Below are 24556 nucleotides of genomic sequence, written 5' to 3'. Positions count from 1 at the left end.
AAAGTACTACCTGTGTAGTAATAACACTCAATGTTACTGGATTAAACTCTCCAATCAGAAGACATTCTGGCAGAATGAGTTAAAAAACAGGACCCATCTGTATGCTATTTCTACTCAAAGGACATAAGGGCAAGGACACAAACGGACATTTGCACACCAATGTTTATAGCAGCATTATTTACAATTACCAAGAGATGGAAACAGCCAAAATGTCCATCAACAGACAGTTGGCTAAACAAACTGTGACATTTACATAAGATGGAATATTATGCAGCTGTAAGACAGAATAAAGTTATGAAGTATGTAACAACATGGATGAACCTGAAGGACATTATGCTGAGTGAGATTAGCCAAAAACAAAAGGACAAATACTGTATGGTCTCACTGATATGAACTGACATTAGTGAATAAACTTGGAATATTTCCTTGGTAACAGAGACCATCAGGAGATAGAAATAGGGTAAGATATGTTATTGAAGAACTGGTCCTTTTAAAGACATTGACAAAAATAATAATAGAAAAACCTAATCAACAAAATCAATTCCAAATATTAAGGCAATCCTAAAGCCAATACAGAAGGTTTTTATAGTATTAGATAATATTACATATAACGTTGACTAGTAAATTTGAAATGTTGATGAAAGGGACGTGGTTCTGGAGAATATAAATGAAAGTGAAATTGAAAAAAAATTATCAAATAATTATCTCTCAAAAAGGCTTTGAGGCCAGATGTTCTCTTCCAAACTTATAAAGACAGAGATTCTAAGTATCTCTAGAGAAAATACAAAATTTGTGAATCTTTACAATGTATTTTGCATATTTAATGTCACTTGATGACAAAACTGACAGTGAGAGTCAATTTCAAGTTCAAATTAGCTGGGGCTATGACACCTGACTTTCCATTTACCATTTGTGGTTTTGTGGGCAAGTATTTTTCAGATATCTACCCAATATGTGTGGATTAAATGACATAAACCCTAAAGAATACTTCAGAAGATGCCATTATATGCCATAAATACATAATTGACATTAGTATCCATAATAATATAAAGTGCACACATCCTCAGAGATGCACACACCTGTTATTCAGTGAAAGAAAATATAAATTAATCTCACTCCGGAAAATAAACTCTAAGGTGCAAAGAAAATATTTTAAAAACTAAACCCGTAGCACATTAAAGAACTAGATGTAATCTGTAAATATAACCTGAGAGTAATATTATGGTAGCTCTTATTCTAAAAATCACATAAACACATCTAGTATGAGAAGCTATATAATAATCTCAAAAAATAGTGAGAAAATACACAAATCCATTCCTAACAAAAGTTTTCAAAGCTCCTTCATGGGTATGATGAAGAACATTTAGAAGAAAAGTAAATGTAAATGGATGGTGAAAAAAAAGATTTAAAAATCCAGAAAAAAATCAGGATCGTCATCCTTTTTTATAACTGAATAATAAAGAGTAAACCCTAATGTAAACTATGAGCTCTAGCTAATAATGATAATAATATCGACTCATCAGTTGCAACAAAGGTATCACACTAATGCAAAATGTTAAGTAATAAGGGAAACTGTGTATATGTGGGGGTATTTGGGAACTGTGTACTTTCTGTATGATTTTTCCGTAAATCTACAAGCATTCTAATAAAAAAGTTTAAGAAAATGCTAAAAAAGAACAGTGACAATATAATGTTCTTTTACATGACAGAATAATGGAATAGAACAGAAAACTCTAAGAGAGCTTCAGAAATGTGACAATGAAGTAAAGCAAATTGTTTTTGGAGGAGACAGTTGCTTAACAGATGACATTAGGCAAATGGAATCTTTATGAAAAGCCAATTTTGAGCCTCACATTGGACACCAAACTAAATTCTGTTGGTTAAAGATTAATGGTGAAAAATGAAAAGATGAAATGTAAGTCAGTAATGAGAAGATTTTGAGATAGGACTTTCTAAACCAAAGGTTCTTAACTGGGGTTCATGGTTTACTCTAAGGTGCAGAAATTCCCCTGATACATGTGTATCTGGGCACATTTCAGTGGGAAAGCCTACGCTGCTGTCATCAGCAGACATAAGATTGGTCTGGAGGTACTAAAAGATCAGACATGACTATCTAGCTGAATAATTTCACAAAGGACACATACATTTGGTAATGATTTAAAAGTGAAGAAGAATATTAAATGATTTTCAAAGGATTCATGCTATTATTTTCCTCTCTTGAGAGATTTTAAAACACATTTTTTTTTTTTTTTACATTGGCAGGCATCGGGAATTGAACCCAGGTCTCTGGCATGGCATGTGAGAACTCTGCCACTGAGCCACCGTTGCCCACCTTAAAACATATTTTTGAAATTCAATTTGAGTATTAATCATTATAATTTAGGGATTCCTCAACACCGAACAATTTCCACCGAGTGCAGTCAAGCAACCACACAATCCTGAAACCTTGTTCAATCTAATTTTCCTTAACTATAGGTTAGATAAAGCATTTTTTGGTAAAAAAAATTTTATTAAAAAGTTACAGGGGTGAGGGGAGAACAACAGGATCTGAAAGGAAAGCAACATTGCAGACTGAAGATAATGAAATATGAAAGATTTCTCCCATTAGATATATTAAAAATATATTACGGATATATGGAATCAAATTCACTAGCATCATAGTATTTTGGAGATACTGCTCTACTCAAGCATAAACCAGCCTCTGAAAGTTGATTGCGTAGGGAGGCTTTCAATTTTTTCATATATTTTTCTGCATGCTTTATATTCTTTTTTACAAAGAGCATGTATTATTTTGGTGATAAAATCTATTTGGTTTTACATGGCTCATTTGCTAGTATATTGGTGGCTATGGAAATGCTTTTCTTGAATCTTACAGCATTAAAATATTTATCTGCTTCCAAGAAACTGGTGGCAAATAGTAACAGTGGTACAAGTACCACTTGATGAAAAATGCTCTCTAACTTCTGAATTTCAAAGATTGGCACATAGTTTGTTTATTGTTTTTCTTTTGGCATGGGCAGGCACCGGGAATCAAACCATCTTATTTTTTGACACATAGTTTTTAAATTTGAGAATCAATGTTAAGATTGGTAACTTTCAATTTTGCCCAATAAGGAAAGCATCATTTCATACTTCTAAGAAAATCTTATACCAAAATAGTTTATAATATAATTTAAAATTAAAAAATAAAAGAAAAAATATCTTTAAAAATAATCTACATTGTGTTATCATTATTATTATTCTCCTCTGGCAATCCTTGAACTCTGACTGAATAGCATCCTACAGACCAAATGGTCCCTGGCCAGCCTCCCAATGCTATGATTCTACCTACAAACTGCTGACAATTACTTTAGGCTGTTATATTCCTGGTATGGGATCCCACCTAACTGAGAGCTTTAGCACAAGGAAAATCATGACATTGAATATCTACTATGGCAAAGGAGGCTATTAGATGTCAACTCCAACGGCACCTAAAATTCAGGGCAATGAGTAGGAATCCAGCATGACGAATACGATCACTCCCGAAACATACCTCTCTAGGAATCTCTCTACAACATTCTTTCAAGTGGTTTACAAAGGTTTCCAAAACTAAATAACAACAAGGCTCCTCCTCTTAGAGTAATGAAGAAAACACATATCCCTATCTTAAATTTCCCTCAACTCCTCTCTCCTTCTTCCAACATCCTTGGATTATGTATGGAGTTTTTTCAGCTATTACTGAGACCTTTATAAACGCAACAACTTCTTGTATTTTTGATGCTTTGGTTGAATATTATTATTTACAGGGATGCCCAACTAGTCCTCAGCCTCTATAGGCATATTTCTAAATTTGTTGTGGGAATTAAAAAAAAAAAAAAGATGATCTGTCAGACATCCCTCCTTTTCATTTGGCCTTCCTATTATCTAGGATGTGGCCATGAGGCTTGCAAGCACCACTGGGATGAAAAAGGTGAAACTTTGTCAATTTTTCCATCAAACAATATCCCCACAAAAACTGGGAGTTATATAGAGAAGGTAGGGTTTAACAAATGAGTGTGATTGCTGAATGCTGATTACTGATATCTTTTTTAATCTCTAGTATCTTAGAGAAGCTAGAAGTAAAATCCTAAAATTGTGGAATTGTAACCCATACCAAACACAGAACCACTGTGCTTTGAAATTTACTGTTTTTTTTTTTGTATATGTGTTATTTTTCACAAGAAAGAAAAAAAAAAAGTCGATTATGATGATAAAAAAAAAATTATTCCAATGTTCTGGAGCAGCTAGAAGGAAAAATCTGAGACGACAGTATGGTAGCCCATGATGAACTCTGGGATCTGTCCTGTAATTATTGTTGAAGAGCGCTTTGGAAATTATTGCTTCCTTTTCTCTTTTTTTTCTTTAACTTGCTTTCTTTTTATCTTTGCTTTGTACTTTTGTTATATTATACAATTAAAAAAAATTTTAAAAAGTACAAACTATATCACTTTTATGCTTCAGGTCTCAGCAAAAATGCTACCTACTTACAGATGGACTTGCCTTATCCAAAGGATTTCCATTACTTATCTTCTCCTAGCCATACACCACTGCCCCCTTCCATTATGATAGCATGCTTTAGTTTGGTTTTTCCATGATAGCACTTAGTATCACAGGTGATGATGCTAAATCTGTGCCTCCTTTAACTGGAGTGAATGCGCTGAACAGTTGTATTCAGCCTGCCCAAATATACCTGGTAGCTCCGGCATGGACCATGCATCTTTGTTCATAGATGTATTCTGGTTCTTAACATATTCCACAGTCTATTTCACCAGACACTTACAGAATTGCATCAAAACCAGGATGCCAAAGATTGTAACTATGACTGCAAGATACACTGCAATTACAGAGACATGAAAAATGTCCATTGTAAAATAAATTAAAAAAATTATTGTACTTGACCATGACTCAGTATTTCTCAAATGAATCAATTAATATTTAAAGATTAAACCTTTCGGCCCTATTCCCCACTAATTACAGATACCTACCCATACTTTTGAGTAGTTTTAGGGAGAGTTCCTTCTTTCCATTCACTCATTCATGCATAATACAAATTACCCGATTACTAAGTGCCAAGCATTGTTCTTAGTCCTGAGGTCCCTGCAGCATATTCACTATGATCCTTGCACCATATGCAAAAAAATTCCTGAATTATCGTGAAGGTTTCCAAATCTTCATTTTTTAACAAGATCCATGTGACCACGGGCACACTAAAGTTGAGAAAAAGAATCTTCAAAGTATAGCTTAAACTCTCCTTTATCTCTGGTCTTCATAAATTATCCCTGTCCCAAATTTCATCTCCTTTCTCTGAACATACGGCCTTTACAGCTCACAGGACCCATTTGTGATTAACCAGGCCTTGTTAAAGCTTTTAAAATAGCAAGCCGATGGGGTGTGACGGTGGGCTCTGGGGTCAGATTGCCTTCAGTTAAATTCCAGATCTATCACCGACTACCTGAATGAATTTCTGAGCCTTACTTCCCACATCTGAAATATGGCAATAATGCTTATTTCATAGTGCTCCTTTGAGGATTAAATGGGAAAACCTGGCATAGCTCAGTATTTGGCACAGAGTAAGCTTTCAATGAAGGCTGACTGCTATTTGTTTGTTTTTTTTTAATCACTTTATTTTTTATTTTACCTTTATGCAATTTTATGCATTGTGTCCACACTTAACTGGGGTGGAAGGCAAGAAGATTCTTTAGTTTCTCACAGAGGGTCTATAATAGGTCCCATATTTAGTCAGATTTGCTACGATCTTTATGGTTAGGAATGATGCTAGCATGGTTTGCAGGATTCTTGTTTTTCTGGGATATGCAAAGAGCAGGGAACTTTACTTCATCTTAGTCACATATATGGTTACTCAGAAAGATTCAGAATCATCATGAATAGAGAGATCAAAATCATCATGAATAGAGAAAACGTGATCAAAGATGGTAAGAAATGATCTAATCTTCCAAATCTAAAATGTCTTTTTTGTATTGCAAGTTCTATTCTAGGTATCACAGTCTATTTCACTATGAATTCATTGCCTGGAATTTTGACACCTCAATGCCATAACTGACTTGTAGACATCTGGATGAAAAAATCTTATTTGTTAGTGAAATGACATGTTTTTCAATCTGTCATTTCTATTCTCTTATTTACTTTTCTCTCATGAGGACTCTCTTTCTCAGCCAACACAAACAAACTCACCGCCCTCCTCCTCTCTACGTGGGCCATGACTCCCAGGGGTGTGGACCTTCCTGGCAACGTGGGATAGAAATCTTAGGATGAGCTGGGACTCAACATCAAGGGATTGAGAAAACCTTCTTGACCAAAAAGGGAAAGAGCAAAATGAGATAAAATAAAGTGTCAATGGCTCAGAGATACCAAATAGAGTAGAGAGGTTATCCTTGGAGGTTATTCTTACGCATTAAGTAGAGATCACCTTTTTAGTTAAGGTGTAATGGAGAGGCTGGAGGGAACTGCCTGAAAATGTAGAGCTGTGTTCCAGTAGCCATGTTTCTTGAAGATGATTGTATAATGATATAGCTTTCGCAATGTGATTGCACGACTGTGAAAACCTTGTGTCTGATGCTCCTTTTGTCTACCTTTTCGACAGATTAGTAAAACATATGCATTAAAAATAAATAAATAAATGGGGGAACAAATGTTAAAATAAATCTAGTACATTGAAATGCTAGTGATCAATGACAGGAAGGGTTAAGGGATATGGCCTTTATGAATTTTTTTCTGTTTTCTTTTTATTTCTTTTACTGAATTGATGCAAGTGTTCTAAGAAATGATTATGATGATGAATATATAACTATGTGATGATAATGTGAGTTATTGATTATATATCAAGAATGGAATGAGCATATGGTAAGAATGTTTGTGTCTGTATGTTGCTATGTTGAATAAAAAATTTCTTTTTTTTAAGAGGAAAAAAAGAATGCTGGAATCAGTATAACACAAAAATTAGATTTTAGTGTCACTAGGAACAACTATGCTTTTCTGAGCAAATAACACACAAAAATCTTGTCTTGTATCAGACAGAAATGTCCTGGAAGTAAAAAATTATAGATCAAGCCAATGTTAGCAAACATTACTTCAAAACTTGGCATAAAAAACATTTGAATTTTAACTGGGCATCAATCTAGGACTTAGGAATATATCTTAGAACCTTCAAATGCAAAGATAGTGACATCTGATGAAGTCACCTAATGAGTAATTTTGCAGAATGTATTGAAGTATGCATTGACTAAAATGACTAAGGAACAAGCTGTGATGCAAAATTATTAATGAACCCTGAAAAAAAATCAGCCTCTCTTTTTCTTAGCCAAGAAAATTGTACTTGATAGTATTTGGGGTGTTTCAATAGATGTTATCATGAACAAAAATTTCTTGGCAATGAATAAAATCCAGAAACCCTCCAGAGACTAAATTTAAATACTAAAATTTACATATTTCTCATAAACTCACTAATGCATTAGAATTTTTAAACAACCTTATTTGGTAACTGCATAAGGTCAATTAGTTGTTAACACAGTATTTAAATTAAACAACACAGAAGCAGATCAGCAATTTATAATGCAAATAAATCCATATTCTCTATTTGCTTTCTCTTTTTAAAATGTAAACTCTTAGGCATTTATAGCCACCATAACCTCATTGAAAGGCGTTTTCTGAGGATTAATCACCTGTTGGTGGAGCCGATGTACCCAAGCAGAGTCAATACGAGCAAGAGCAATTTCTACAGGTACTTATTGCAAGACCTGTTGGCCTAGGGATCTTCTTGCTCCATCAGGTTTTTAGGCTTCTCCCAACTAGCAAAATCCCACGGGAAGAATAAAGAGTCTAAATGTCAATAAATGCTACCACAATCTATCCAAGTCCTCAGTAAGGAAATGGACCTCAGCCTTGATTCTTCCTTTTTCCCAAATGCACGTACCTAATGAACTCCCTGTCACCTGCACTTGAGAAACGAACATCGAATCTGTCCACTTTTCTGTATCCCCATTGCCATCAGCTAATCCAAACTACTCTAATCTCTTCTGAACAACTATACTAGTTTCCCAAATAGTTTTCCTGTCTTGCTCCCAACAATTCCTTTTCCAAAGAGAAGGAGGTCTGGCCCTAAAATATTTTAGGATGATGAGATGTTTTATGGGATCTGGACTCTCCCGAGCCCACACACCAGATACGCAAGCTGTTTCTCAAACCCAACAACCTTGTTCCCTCTTGCTGGGATGGTCTGTCCAGTTCTCGACATGGCAGGCTTTTCACACTTCAGGTCTCAGCTGAAATGTCACCTTCTCAATCATCCTAAGTAAGATCCCTCCTTACCTCCAATCACTACACCGCACTACTCTGTGCATGTCTTTCCCAGCAGCTATCATTTATTTGTTCACCGACTGCCTCCCTAAATAGGAGGCAAATTCCAACGTCTGTCCATCCACCATTCAATTCACAACTGCTAACACAGCACTATATGTATTATTAGAGAAGTTGTGGTTTTACAGAACAATCAGGCATAAAATAAAGGGTTCCCATATACCACCCTATTATTAAAACATCGCATTGTGGTGGTACATTTGTTGCAACTGATGAAGCACAGTTTTATAATTGTACTATTATAGTCTATGGTTTAACTTAGAGTCCACTGTTACATTGTTCCATAAATTTTTTAAATTTAATTTTTATTCTATTATCACATATCAACCTGATACTTCAGAGCTCTTAATTAAAAATATAGATAGGCAGCCTGAGGCAACAAATACCTGAGAACTTTTCTGTCCTCAGTTCATGCTCTAAGAAATTCAACTGTCTAACACGTTTTTAGTTTCCTCACCTAGGCAAGGAGATGGAAAGCACTGGTTAAATCCCAAAACAATATAAGGTAAATAAGCTTGTTGACCAAGCTTTTTTCACTAAGAAGGGGCACCTTTGGAAGCTGCACCAGGTACAAATTTGAGCCTAGTGAAAACTGACTTCTGCAGAATTTGAACTTGAATAGTGCTAGAGGACAGAGTGTATTGTCTGCGTGTATGTAGACATAACAAAGTTATTTTCATTCACAGCCCTGGCAGAAGGCCATGGTAACTGCTCTGTGGGTCTGGTTACAATTATTTCTCTATGGGGAATAATCCAGGACAGCACATCCCTTCTCCGTCCACTAGGCCTCCAGTCGGACGTATGCTGTTGTCACCACACGAACTCTCTTTTCAGTTCTCCTCCTTGATTACCTTCTAATTCCCTTAACCCTCCTCATGCTGGATATTCCAATTATTCAGGCCAGAAACCTTAGCTAAATTTGAAACCAAACTGCAACATTACAAGGCATAAGAAACTCTGACTATGTTTAAAGAAAGGGGTATGTGATGCCTCTTTCTTTATCACTGTAATTATACTGAGTCTGGGGATATATGTTGGTCTTCTCATGGTTTGTGCATGTATTTGTTTTCTAAGTTCTAACTGAAATAAACAAAAGTCTCTTAAAAAGAAAGGCTTTGCAGGTCCTCTGGTATTTTACCTCAATAACTAAATGCGTTTGTGTTCCCCACCCACTGTAGCATTTCACAGAGCTGAATGTAACCTTGGGGAAGATTTTTAATGAAACATTTTATATTGAAATGTTTTTTAAATGAAAACAAAACACAGATGATAAGACTATATTAGAATAGATCAGGAACAAAATGATAATTCCAATATTTAGAAATATTTATGCCTATCAAATCCTTCTAGATAATTGAGTCCCCTCTCCCTGCCCTGCCACCTGCCCCTGATTTATACTTTGAGAGCTCACTTGTTAAAAACTCCAGACTGCCTCCCAATTGGCCAAGGTATTAACTTCAGATAATAATTGCATCCCAAATATTTTGGATATTTCACCATACAATTTCTGCACTGGAAATACACCTAGGTGAGACAGAGAATATAATGAAAGGTGAAGCAAAGACGTACAGTGATTGATCAATGGGAACTGCATAAAATTTATACAGATGAGAATTCATAGGTTTATAAGAAATACAGACATTCAGTTTAATTTCCTGAGGAAAGAATTTTCAGGATAGTTTACTGAAAGCAACAACATATGGTGTGAATCATCCTTTGGCTCAACTCTTATTTAATTTTTCATTCTTTTACCTTTCTATGGCTCACAGTATTCCTTTCACTGAGATAAAAAGGTACTAGGACTTCCCTGGGAACCAGAGAGGGAGTAACTTCATGTCTCTGTTTACTCTGGTGAAGGCCAGTTCTGGGGAACGATAAGTAAACACTAAGGGTGGGAAATGAGTTGAGGCAGCAGGGGATGAGAAGCCACTAATCAATATATAAATTAAATGAGCTGAAAGGAAAAACAATTAATATGCAAAATTGAGCAATTCTGCATACTTCTTTAGGACTCATGTCCTTGTCCAAAAAAATAAAATAAAATAAAAGAAGAAAGTAGGACTAAATTGATTAATTTAATGTTTGTTGAGAATCAACTTTGTTGAAAATATCGTGCATAGGAATCAAAGTGGCATTCACCAACATTTCAATCTGGATCATCGTGGCTGTTGACCATTTTCCATTTTCATCCAAATCCCATATTCTCCACAAGCTTCCCACAAACACCATTTCTGTGACCCTCTTAAAGAATTTTTGTGTATCGGTCAGTGTACATTTGCCTTCTGAATGAGATTATAAGATTTTTTGAGGGCGAGTGTCATCTTCTACAAATATTTGCCTTATATTCTGCCTCATTCACTTAGTTCCTAGCATGATGTTTAAATTTCTTAGTGTTCAATGAACATTTGCTACATGCACATAAATTAAGATAAGACAATTTTATTCTTAAGGAATTTAAGCCTTGTTTGGAAGATAATCCGTACAAAAGCACAGTAAAATACATACATAGAGATATATAAATATAAAAAGTACAAAAGTATCTATTATCTAAATGATATCTAACATTCTCTAAGCCAGTACAGGATGGAACAGATACATAATATGTAGAAAGTAGATGAACTTGCATAGACTTGTGTGTAAATGTATGCCTGAGTACGTTTAATATGTACCAAGTATCCTTGTAGTGTAGGATAACAGCTGCCACCCCCATCTCTGCTTTCTAAATTTAGATCTTGATACGTTCTGTCAAGACAAGATATGCCAGTGGTGATCTGAGATATGAAATTTGAGGAAAAGGGTTTTGGGTCACTCAAAACAAGGATTTGTGGAAGATTTTGTATATCACTACCTTTTTATTAAACCAGGTTTTTAGGTGATTCACTGTCCTTTACCATTCACTATACAGAATGACATTTATTGCTGAAGGTATTCTGTTCAATTTTTGAATGAAAAACCCTTTGCAATTCAAGGGTAAAAGGTTTCTTTGGTGAACGTAGCATTTACATTTCCTAAATTAAGGCTGGTATTTAAAATTTATAAAATACTCCATCAAAATAGCTTTTCTTTGCTAATAATTACAAACTCAGGTCAGAAAAACTTCCAGTAGGATGTAGTTTATTATTCTGTATTGTGGTGTATGTCAGTTATTTCAACTTCATCTTATAAACCATTTTATATGAAATGTCATTTGCTATCTTTTCTTTCTTTCTCACAGGCCAGGGGCGCTGGAAAGATTTACAAGGATCTAGGTACCCAAGCATCTTATGAACATGATTTGGTGTTCTCTTAAGTTGCTCATCTAAAATTATTACAGTCATATTTCACTATTTGCTTTATTTAAGAACCCTCTTTCCAGGACATTTTTTAATTTGAATATTTTTAGTTATGCTATATAAAACAACTGTCATTGTAAGTAGTAATGGCTTATATGGTAAGTAGTTCACTTTTCATCACAGACTACATATTCTCTATTCACTCAACAGAAAACCAGAAAATTACCAAAAAATCCACAAAGTTAATAAAATTTAAATATTGCAAACCTTCTGAACCAAAAACTACGTGATGAGAGTACCTCAATGCAAAATGTTTTCTCCTCTCTTCTTTAAGATGATAGAATTTTCTCTTATTTTATGACAGTTTATGATTTTTAGAAGGATAAAATATTTATAGCTTTATCTGCCCAGGAAGCATCTTTGGGATCAGAGAGGAAATTGCCTAATTTACGAGAGAGGCCAGGTTCGTGACACTCAGAAGCAGCTGTGGAGCTTAACACAACTCAAATCAAAGAAGCTGAAATGCAGGAAAAAAAGGTAAGGAGGCAGCTTTTTGGAAGAACTGAGAATCCGTCTAGTATCCTGGGGTGTATTAATAGTGGAGTCTGCAGCAGCACATGCTCTTCTACATCCAGTAAGAAAATAATGGTCAAGGGTTCCTGTTAGCCACTGCAGTGGAGTTAACTCATGACCACACTTTTGTTAAATTCAGATTAAATGACTTTAAACTTATCCGTTTCTTCGTTTTGAATTTGTTTTCTTTTCCCTTAGTTTCCTGAACAGAAAGTTTTTTTGAAAAACCGCCAATGTCAGGGAGCTCCAGAGTTGGTCCCAGAGTCTGGTCTCCTGATCCAAGTAAGTAATCGGGGAACGTAAAGGGATCAGGTTGGGGGGGGGGGCACTTAGGGAGGTAGGAGTTTTCCTTGATGTTCCTATGACAGTAAATACTGTAACTTAGTGACATTCTGAGAAACAAGATAATTCTCCCTGCGATGCAGGGATAGTTGGGACACGCAAGTGATTAGGGAGCGACAGTCCCTGCCTGCAGCTTTTCACCTGAAGGCTCAAGTCCATCCATTTACTCAGCATGGTAGACTGAATTATGTGCCCCAACAAGACAAGTTCTTCATATTAATCTGCGTTCTTGTGAGCGTGAACCCTTTTGTATATAGGACCTTTCAAGATGCTATTTTGGCTCAAATAAATCAGGGTGGGACTTATTCTATATTACTGGAGTCCTTTAAAAGCAGAGGCAATTTGGATGCAGTTAGTCAGAAGACCATATACGAAGAAGTTAGAAGTCAGAGGAAAACAGCAGAGCAGACACAAGGAGAGAGAGAGCACTAGACGTTGGGAGGCAGAGGTGCAAGCCAAGGAAGTCCCAGGATTGCAGCAAGCCAGCACCAGAATACTTAGGGAGATGCGTAGTTTCGCTAATTCCTTAACTTTGGACTTCTAGACTCTGAAACCATGAGATAATAAATTCCTATTGTCAAGCCAAACTGGTATGTGGCATTTGTCATAGCAACATTGCACTAAAACACTCAGCAAAACTTGACTTAGGTAGGGAATGCATATCTTGAGCAATGGGCACATTTGACCCATCATTCTGCCTGGTTATGACTATCTCTTTTTTCCCCTTGGTGTAAAAGGGAATATTTATAGATAAGGCTTTTCAACGTGTGGCAGAAAGGGTCAAATCACCAAGGTTCAAATTGGTTGAGAAGTAATAGTGTAAGAGGAGACTGCAAAGGAAGGGAGCTGATAAGTGCTTGAGTTAATCTGAAGAATTAGGATTAGCTTTAAATTGCAACAAAATGACTGTAGCCTTGCTGCACTGTAACTTGAATGTCCCTCTGCAAATTCTTAGTTGTAGAGATTTTGCATGTATGCTGGAAGCTCAGTGATTTAACATCAATACCTAATCCATTCTTTTACTTCTCTAGCCCATAAATTTCAACTTCACTTAAGGCAAAGACTGGCTTATTGGACAAACCAATGGAATTACAAAGAAAGGCTTATTTCTCATTTCATCAGATTGTTCAACCAAATATTTTGACCCCCCAACTGAACAGGACTGCTAAAATCTTAAAATTAAGTGGATTTTCTAAGTAAACTATAACTTGGGGCCTTCTCTTCTCTTACCCATCACAGTTTTGGCAATAATCATTCTAAAAAAAGGTTCAAAATGCAAAGGAAAATAAAACATAGTCTTTCAGTTTATTGCCCTGCCCCAAAGTGACTTTATCTATTGGACTGGGCTACTGGGTAAAGTTAAATAGTGGACAAAAGAACTGTGGTTGAAAATAATAGCATCTACCGTAAGAGCACAAAGAAATGAGTATCACCTAAGTCCATGCAGAAACAGTGTATCATAATGGTGTTTACTTTAATGTCAGGCTTGAGTTTGAGATTATATAATTTTGTGTGAGTGTGTGGGGAGGGGAGGGGAGGAGATAAATGGAAGAAGAATTTCTTGATTTTTTTTTTCCTTCAATATTTTGTGGGCAGGAAATCACTCCAAAGAAACAACCCAGAATTTCAGAATTAACAAATATATATATATATATATATATATATATATTTATTTATTTATATATATATATATGTGGAGCCACCAAATTAAAAACACAGATACTTAATTGAGACTTCTGTTGCCAGAATACTTTAGGAAAAATTATGGGAATTTTATAGGATAAGCGCAAGTTCCTTGCTAAGCCTAAACTTGTCACACCTTAAAATATATATGTCATATTAAAAGTACTTAATTTTTAACATTGTTTTGACAAAAGATATCCAAATGTTCCCACAGGCTTGGATTCTCTCATCATCAAAGCTTGGGCAGAAGGCCACTCAGGAACGACACCATATCCAGAGCTTCTGCTCCCCTGCCCAAAGCTTTGCAAACCCATCAGTTCACCATATCCACATTATATTAAGCCCCAGCTGCCTTAATACCTAATTACCTAAAAGCCTAATACCAAAAGAGGATCAGCTAAAATGTTGGGGAGATACAATGAGAATGAAATAGCATCATTCTTCTTTTAACGTCTGAGACCCTTCATTATTCTTGCATTTTTACCTCTGTCACCTGCTATTGCTCTATGGCTCTTACTTCCAGATAAACTAATATTTCCTTTTTTCCATAGGGGAGTGCAAGGTCATTTGTAAAAAGAAAAATGCTTATGTGATTTTGGTTCCTTTTTGTTATACTTCCCCTGCAGGGTGAGCCTCAAATACAGACCCACGCTCTCATCTAAGATGCGCCAGATGTGTTTTGCTGTGATTTTTAGCTATGATGCCCATATATTACACAAGACCTTCAGCAGGGTTTGATCCAGCACCTTATAATCAAATACACTGATATTTCTGCAATGAAATGTATCAATTTTCACAATGAAATGGAGTAAATAAAGACAATAATTAGTCTCAAATCAGTTCAGGTCAAGCTTTGTCAGCATATGAATTCCAGCATCAAATTTGCAAAAGAACTTTCAGTTTTTAGGGCATTTTAGATTTTGAAACTGAGGATAAGGGGTGATAGACTTGTTTTAGGTTTTCAAAGATTTAACACAAATTAATCTATTTGTACTCAGAGAAAGAAGAGACAGGCCTGTTAACAAATGACCCAAAGGGGCCTACCAGAATGACATTTCAGACCCAGATTTTGAACAGGGTTTGAGAGAAGTGGGATGTCCTTGTTCCTGGGTTCCTGTCATGTGACCCCACCCTATTCTCTCCTCCAGAGTCATCTGCAATGGTGCTGTTGTCATGGCAACCGAGCTACCTCACTGTTCTGCAGTGAAAGGGACCAAAAGTGGTTAGACCTAGCTTCTCCGGGAATCAAAGCAACATTCCCAGACCAGAACAAAACCTCAACAAGACTGTTGCAACCAATTGGCATGCTTGCACTATGACTCCATAATAAAATAATTACCCAGATTTTTTAAGCATTTAAAAACCAGAAATTGCTTTCTTCTTTAATGTACGGGAACACATTAAAAAACAAAAACAAAAACAAAAAATCCTAATCTTTGAAGTGTTAAGGATGGGATTGGGAAGATTATACTCTGGGTTGTTACGTGACAGATTACACACTAAGGAGGGGTAAAATCTCCTTGAGATAAGGGAGCTGTCACCAGTGAAGACATAGAGTGATCAAGGCTTACTTGGCTTCCAGGGCCAGTGCAATGATGCCTGCAGCCATGGGGGCTGAGGCTGATGTCCCAGTGTGGTTGTCCGTGCAGCGCTGCCTCAAATCTGTGGTGATCTAGAAGACAGAAGAAGTGAAGATTTAGATCTCTGGGATCAAAGCGAGCTGAGTGCAAATTGAAAGAAATGCATTGATAAAAGTGGAATGGAAGCGATGTTGAAGTATTGGTCTTAAATTCCTTGTGCCTGTGCTCCAGTGACCATTCCACTTTAGACAAACATCTGTGCAAATCCACTTTCAAAAGGGAACCATTTGGAAATGGGATTTCCCTGCCGTTAAAATCAGGGCTTGGATTAGGGTGAGGTATTAGGGTTCAAGATAAAAGTTTTGTGCAAGCAACTCCTCAAAACACAAGCTCAAAACATAAGTAGGAAACATAAGTTTCATGCAGATGACTTCCTTGTCACATTACTTGCCTCACCATAGCTCTGGTTCTTTTATTATCTCATCATTTCATTAATAATCAAACATGTGTACTCAACAACCAAACACTGAGCTAGGCATCTGGCACTACTAGGATTTAACACATGGACCTTGTCATCTCAAAACAATTACTCTAGAAAAGTCATCAGTTTCAAGCAAAATGCATGCTCTGACATAGATGGAACCTTTGATGGTAGACCTGTTTCGGAAAGTCTTAGAAATGTTGCATGGATAAACCAAGACTTCCTTGAGAGTTAACAGAGATACTAAAACAAGGTTGAACCCAGAGCGCTTGATAGGAAATCACAGCATTAAGTGCATGCTTGTACATTACTGAAGGTTAGTCACTTCTCTATTTTTTTGAGGGTCAAAATGTGAGAACTAGATAATTTTTTCCTTCTCTTGCTTGAATCCAGCTCACTTCAGCTGTTGCTAAATAACATTTTACCATCCAGCTAGGGCCACATTTCTAAATCCTTTATCCATTATCAAACCACTAAGGAGAAAAGAAAACACATTTTTCTTAACAAGAGAAATTAAATACTATGAGATAAGATCTTGCAAACCATTGTGATAGCGAATCTTTTTAAATTTTCCCCCTCACATTCAACACTTTCCCTCCCTCCCAATCCCTGCACAAGAATAATTTTCTCCTCATTGAAAATGTACAAGAGTTACTGGCTTGCAAGATGAGTTACTGACCTCATTCCAGTTTTGGGAAGAAACTAGTAAATCTTTCTTGGGCAGCATCACAGGTATACTGTCTATATTTCATAGATAAGAAAACTGAGGTGAAGGGTCAGCAGAAAAGTAAAGGGGGATAGAAGCAGCTAAAAAATAAAGCCACATCATTCTCAGGTACTTCCTTCAAGATGACTGAAAATTAGCTGAATTTGTTTTGGAAAGAAACCTCCAAAGGAAGAAAATGCTACATAACATCTAAGACATATGGTGCTTTCTAGAAATTTCTTCAATGTCACATGAGGATGCTTGAGTGGACTCTTTAATTCTATTATGGTCCTTGATGGACATCCTGGCCACTTAGTTTCAAATGAGACCAACAATTCTCACTGTCTTCTCTTAGTTCTTTCTGATATGTCTAACGTTACCAGATTACCCATACAGGCAGGTATAAGTACTGAAACAAAAGAAGAATGGAAGAATGAACAAAAATATATAGAACTGAAAAGATGTGGTGGCAGAGGCGAGTGGAGGTGATGAAAGTTATACATTTTTCCCCAAAAAACTGAATGGTATGTGTTTTAGGACTGCTGAAATAATGTGTCACAAACTGGGTGGCTTAAAACAACAGGAATTAATTGTCTCACAGTTTTGGAGTCTAGAAGTCAGCACTCAAGGTGTTGGCCGGGCCATACTTCCTCTAAAACCCGAGGGAGAATCCTTTTATACATCTAGCTCCTGGTGTTTGCTGACAATCCTTGCTGTTGCTTGGTTTGTAGACCATAACTCTCATCTCTGCCTCTGCTTCACACAGCTGTCTTTTCTCTGTGTCTCCACCTTTACATGTGGTTTCTCTATATATCTGTCCGTCTGTCCATGTCCAAACTTCCCTCTCATAGGGACACAAGTCATATTGGATTAGGAACCATTCTAACTCAGTCTGGACTCACTTTAACGAATCACATCTTCAAAGACCCTATTTCCAAATAAAGTCACATCACAGGACCACAGGTTAGGATTTGACTATACCTTTTTTTTTTTTGGCATGGGCAGTCTCCAGGAATCAAACTTGGGTCTCCTAGCATGGCAGGCGGGAATTTTGCCACTGAGCCACTGTTTCACTGTCCTTGAATCTATCTTTTTTGAGGGACACAATTCAACATATAACAGTGCACAAGAGTCAGAATGGAGTACGTCTGACAAGTAAGTAAAACTGTCTCTTAATTAACAGACTTTGCTATTCATCTACTGAACATCCCTATTTGATGCTCTCAAGGTGTCTGCAAAAACACCAGCTCTATCCGGTTCTAGATTATGGTATTTTCTGGACTTTCAATTGCTGACTTTAAAAGGGTGTTTCTGCCTCATTTAAATTATGGGTTAATTTGCAGCCCTGTTTTCCAAGGACTGGCTCCCAAGTCAATTCATGAACACACCAGGAGCAACTTGTTTCTAGGTCTTCAAAAAGGCTGTTTTTCAGAAATGTTCTTGCCTGCATTCTTCCCATTTTACCTCACTCTCATGGTCACATTCCTTTGTCCAAGTTTTATTTTTTCAATGACTTGTGTCTGGATTCAAGATATTTCATGATGCTTTCCCACTTGGCACGTTTTGCTTGATTCTTCAGCTGCACTAGACACTACAAGTGTGTGCAGCATTTTGATTATAATAAATAGCCACTGTCAGCCAATACCAAATGCAAACAATGAAAGTTTTATGCTGTCTGGTTTGCAATACAACATGTACATATGCATATATAATGATCCACATATAGACGTGTAATATATGTCGAAGTAAAAAAGCAACGCCATGCTTTTATATGTAAACACTAATGAGGTGTTAAATGCTATTAATATAGTCAAACTTGTGAAATGCTAAATCACCACTGTGCTTTCCTCATTTTTCAACAACTTTACTTAAATGAAAATTGAAAATGGTGAGCGGGCATGGAGGCGGAGGAGAGGGTAAAAGTTAAAAGGAATGGGAAGAAAAGAAACAAAACCTCCTCACTCCCTTCTCTTTGTGCCTTAAGTGGAAATTCCAGCTGGGTCATTTTACGAGGAAGTTACTGTCAATGGTGGAGCTATTTAGGTGTAAATTACTGGAAAGATCTAAGGCAGGGTTTTCATCATTCAGAGAACCAACGGTATCAGCAAGTTTTTATGTCTATCTTTAGAAAGGCAAGGCAAAGACCACCAAGGAGGCTGCAATCTTGATGAAAAATGATGTTCCAAAAACTGGAACCACATGGGGTAACCTCATTAATCACAACACATGCCTACAGGATCTGACAGTGCAATTTAAAGGGAAGTTGCATTAAGTGGTCAGCTCACTCCATGGGGCAGGGAGTCCAGAGATTCTATATGCAAAAGTCTGTTTTATGATGTCTCTCAGAAATTTTTTCTTTCTAGATATTTCTTTCAGCACATATTGCATGCTCCAGGTTCCCCCAATTCACCACCCAAATTAAAACCAGAATTTTTCTCCAACAAACTTCTCAGATTGCTCAAGAAAATATCATTGCTGTCCATCAGAGTGAAGGAAATAAGAGACGACACCAGGCCCCAAGCCAGATCAAAGCTGTCCTGATCAGCAAATTGGATTTTCAGCTTCTCTCCGGATCAGTAGCAGATGGTTCTTAGGTTCTACAAAGTCAGGGTTGTCATCTTTATTTGGTGAGAATGTGTAGGTATTGTTCAGGTCTGGCCAGACTTTTTCTGAGAAGAACCATCACTTTTTCTCATTCTAAGCTCTTACTTTCTAGTATTTCACATTTTATTATTTGATCTGGTTGGACCTTTTTTTAGCCAGTTGATGTAATTCTCCAAGGAATCTTAGTTTAGACTGACATTTGCTGTAAGTGACAAGACTCTATAGCAAACCCACAGTTAAAAATCTCTCTCCCTGATATCATGCGATCTGTTTTATTTTGAAGGTGCCATATTGTCTCATATCTGTTAAAAGAGAAACTGAACAGATATTTTTAAAACATGAGAGGATTCTTCTGTTAGGTTGGATTGGTTTCTGGTGTTGATCTTGATTAGAAATGTGCCAACTAGGTTGTTTCAGACACAGCTAAGGGAGGTAAGGGCAGAAATTAAATCTTTAATGTGTTAATAAATAAAATAGAAGGAGCTGATTTATTAAGCAAGCAAAATATAAAGGAAATGAGGACCAACTAGGGCTTTTCATGTCCACAGGAATCACAAAAACTGCTTCAAAATTAAATAATGACTGACAAGTTCATACAAAAATCCCACTCCTGTGTTGTTAACAGAATCTATGAATGCAAAGTGCAAATGGAAGATTTTGCTTACAAAAATGAGGTTGTTAGCATTAATGAAGGTCCCGTCATATCCCTTTTGTAGTGCTGGAATATTTAGCTCAGCATCAGATACATAACAGGGACACCAGTATTTACTTGCTAAATTGAATTGCTAAAATTAAGCTCTTTTATACTCATTTTGTTCTATGCTTTTAATTCTCTCACCTATAAGGAAACACTTCAAGGTCATTTATTTTATGACTACCCAAACAAAACTCACACAAACTTATAAGCAACCTATGATGCGTGTGTGTTCTCTCGATTCTTGTCATTGATAGTAGTTATATCTTATAAAGTTGTTGTGAACACTGAATTCACAAGTACTGAACCATTGCACATAAGAGAAATTCATGGTTATGTCCATACAAACCTCTGGCCACGACATTTTCGTAAGTTGATCAATAAAGAGCCTTGTTTTATGTGTTTCTGTTTAAAGATGTTATTTAATATGTATTGTCAATTCATTAACATTGAATTCACGGCCAACATCACTATAAGTCAAGCCTGAACAAAACTCATCTAACACACATATTGTCTCCACAAGGTAAGCAGTGGTCTTCCTACACTTAGGTACTCTAGACAGCACTTCAGCACTACACTTGGGGGCAATTCTGAATAGCGAAATCGTCAACAGAAAGCACAAAAATGTGACAAACATGGGACTAAACATACTGCGATAAGGATACATGTTTACAGCATGAGAACTGAAATAAGAAGGCAGAGCACTGCCTTCTTAGACCTCAGCTGGGAACATGGATGTCAGATGACTCAAGGTTTTTGCTGCTCTGTGCATGTCCGTGAATGTCAAGAAAGTGCCACTAGTGTTTTTGGGTAACAAAGAAATCGTAGTGAGTAGGCAAATTTGCAAATACAGACTTTACAAAGAATGAGGATCATCTGTATGCGGATACAACCCAAGGATGGTACGTACAACTATTACTATCACAGCTACTATTGCTACCACTAGCATCACTGATTCTCCTAAAACTACCCCTCTGAGCAGCTTGCACTGATGGAGGCAATGTGCAAGCAATGAGTTTGTGCATGTAACACTACATTTAAATATAGAGAAATCCTGCAAGGAGACTATTATTATTTACTATCTAGGGAAATGGAGGCTAAATGAGGCTAAGTTTCCCAGGGATGCTCAGCTACTAAAGGGCTAGTAAGCAGTGAAGATGGTATATCATGCAACAACCATGAAAGGAAAATCTAAGTTAAGAGCATTGTTGTGCATGCAAACAAGGGCAGCAGAGCTAGGTCACCAGCACCAGTGATGGGAGAACTGGCCTTGGGATCCAGTGCATGTCAGTAAGTAGGTACAGTGATTCTCTTTGGGTCAAAATTAAAATCAGAGTTTTTCAGGAACACGGTTTCTTTTGCTCTTTTTAACATGCTTAAGAGAATAGGTATCAAATTTTCAAACAAACTAAACACATTTGGATTTGTTAGTCTTTTACTCATGAAGAATAATGACATTTTCCAAATCAAAGGGATAAACAGAGAGATGATAGAGTTCAATGCAAATGGTGACTGCCTTTGAAAAATGAATGGGATGGGTGGAGGAGGGAACAGGATGTCTCTGTGAAAGAGACATGGAGCTGCTTAGGAACATTAAAGCAGTAACATAATTCCTTCACGTAGAACTGGTCATTTAGGCCAACCATGAGACACTCTAGGCAGCAAGTTTGTTTAGGAACACAAATAAATAAAATGACATCAAGAGAGAGCTGAGCAGAGCATACGTTCTCTAAATCTTGGCTTACAGAACTCTCCCAGGACGGATAGACGACCTCCGTATTCCAAGTCACTGAGACAAATGACCAGGAAAAAAATAGTCAAAGGCTGAACTTAGTCTCAAAAAAAAGAGATAATTTAATAATGGGAGTGACTGGAGAGAAAGGGGAGCTTCATCTATAAAACAGATCTTGGGAGAAATTTCAGAAGGGAGTGAGGGGTTATGGACCTGTTCTTCAATGCTCTTTGACACCAAGAAAGGTTATAGCTACACCTTTATCTTGCAGCTGAACTGTATGAAAAATAGGATGGCAGTTTTCTATGCTAAATATCTTGGCCCAAACCCTTTGCTGTTCACTAACTTACCAGTACAAAGAGTTTTTCGTACAGCAATAGAATGCCACTGTTCTATATAAATAGCTATATAAATAGTATGTGAAGCCTCCATCCTTTCAAATATTCAAGAGTCATTTATGCATTTATGCCATTTATTAATCTCAAGCTCCTCAAGAAGGTTCCACTCTTATGGGGAAAACAGGCAATAAATAAGGAAATACCTAATATCACGTTAAGTGGTTATAAATGCACTAGAAAGAAAATTGAACAAGATAAAGGGTTAGAGAGTGCTGCTATTTTAGGGGTGGTGACTAAGAAAATCCTCTTGGAGGTGAAACTTGAGAAGAGACAGAACTGAAGTGGTAACTGGCAGAAGCATGTTCCCCACAGGAGGCAAGAGTCAAGAGACCGATGGAGTGAGAGAGGGACAGGTACAGGAAAGGAGCCAGGAGGGGAGACAGAGTCCAGGCCCTGATACACTGTGGTACGATGGTGCTCTAGGAACCTACGAGAAGCAACAAGGATGATAGGTTCATCTCATCACCAAGGATTTCATGAAAATAAAATATTTCAAAAGGAAATTCCCTATTCTCTTCTCTGTGATGATTAAGATCTTTACAAAAGCTGAGAGGAGGACTTGTCACATGGAGAGCGTCCTGGTGTGAAAGGCACATCTTCTGGGAGCTCAGCACTAGCATTGTGCCACAGGAATTAGCAACTCATACTTGCGGACACCTTTAGTTTTTATATAAAAGGACAGATTGTTAGAGGGGGCATGAAAAGGGGAAATAGCATGAAATTCAAAATATTGTAAACCGTGAAAATAATGGGCACAAATAAATATTCTAATTTATCTTTTTTAAATCACTGTGTAAAGATCTCAAAACAGGCAAGAAATACCCATTCCTTCTTGCAATGTCATGTTGGATTTCACCCTACAGTGTCAGGGACCTCATAGCACATGGTTATAAGATGGGTTGGCAGTGCAGTGGTGGGGTTTTCATCCTCTTTTAGGTTGACATTCAGGCTCTAAAACCTGGGTCTCCCACATGGAAGGCAAGTATTCTACCACTGAACCACCTGTGCATCCAGTGCGTTGCTTTTTTTTAATTTTTCAAAACCTAGCTCTCTCATTTGTAAAATGGGGACTACACCTGAGATTCTTACATAAGGTTTTGAGGATACAGTGAGACAATGCATTCAAAGCCTATAGTGCAGTACCAAGCACCTATCAGAAGGGCAAAAAATGTTATATATAAGTGACTATAATAACTAACAATAACTATTAGTATGAAACATGAACTCAGATGTATACAATAATGCATATAAAAACATGTTGTTCCATAGTGTGGTTTTATAATAACTAGTCATTTCAACTAATTTCTATTTAGCTTATAGAAGAGCTGCTTACTGTAGTAATCTTGATGCTTTGGATGCTTCATTTGCTAAGATACCAGGTCATCACTATCCAAGTTTATTAAAGCATGAATGCAATATCAAGGTCCATAATTGTGCCAACAGTATTGGCAGGAGACCAAGGGATGCAGACCTGGCTACGTTTCGAAATACAGGGCAAGGTTTTCTGGCTTGTATACCATGAAATGGTATTCTGTCTAGGACAAGTAAAATGTATTTAACGAAAGTGCTTTCCCAGAAGCAGAGAGAATGATCCTGTCTCTTTAGACCCTTCACATGTGCCTTGGTTTAAAACACAAAAGTGCTCTATGAATGAAGAATAACTGAACTTTTCTGGAGAAGCCGCAAATGACCGAGGGAAATAAATGGCCCAGGGAAGAGAGCCCCAGTACAAAGGGAGATACTACTGTTCCCATAACACTCAATCATGATGCCCCTAAAAGGATGTGGGCATCTCCAAGGGGCCACAGGCTTCAGGGTTCAAAGCCTGGTGAAGGAAAGGTCCCAAGTGCAACCCATGATTATTTGTCATTCTGACATCTAAAAGGAAGAGGGGTCAGGTGGACCATAAAAGGCTGATGTGGTTGTCACCAGTGCTCATGTTCAAAATGTTAACATGGTCACGACCAAAGTGCCTTTCTTTATAGGTGGGTGGAACAGATCGCAGTATTTAATAGACTGGAAAAAGGAAAGTGCAACAAGCATCTCTGTTCACAACAGCTGGAAAAATGAGTACCCTAACCTCCCAGGAGCCAACTGAGA

At 37.0% G+C, this 24556-nt stretch overlaps 1 protein-coding gene across 3 annotated transcripts in view; it reads right to left on the bottom strand.

Annotated features, from left to right (window-relative positions):
• Window positions 1–24556, bottom strand: part of PCSK5 (proprotein convertase subtilisin/kexin type 5) — a 441103-nt gene that overhangs the window by 233742 nt on the left and 182805 nt on the right. For all 3 annotated transcript variants that reach the window (XM_077148451.1, XM_077148453.1, XM_077148452.1), the window contains exon 9: window positions 15833–15933. In XM_077148451.1, coding sequence (XP_077004566.1) covers window positions 15833–15933 — 101 coding nt within the window. The remainder of the gene's footprint in view (window positions 1–15832; window positions 15934–24556) is intronic.

The sequence above is a fragment of the Tamandua tetradactyla genome, chromosome 2, assembly GCF_023851605.1.
Source record: "Tamandua tetradactyla isolate mTamTet1 chromosome 2, mTamTet1.pri, whole genome shotgun sequence".
Taxonomy (NCBI): Eukaryota; Metazoa; Chordata; class Mammalia; order Pilosa; family Myrmecophagidae; genus Tamandua; species Tamandua tetradactyla.
The sequence above is the reverse complement of the archived record's forward strand: the minus strand, read 5'-3'. Positions and strand labels throughout refer to the sequence as shown.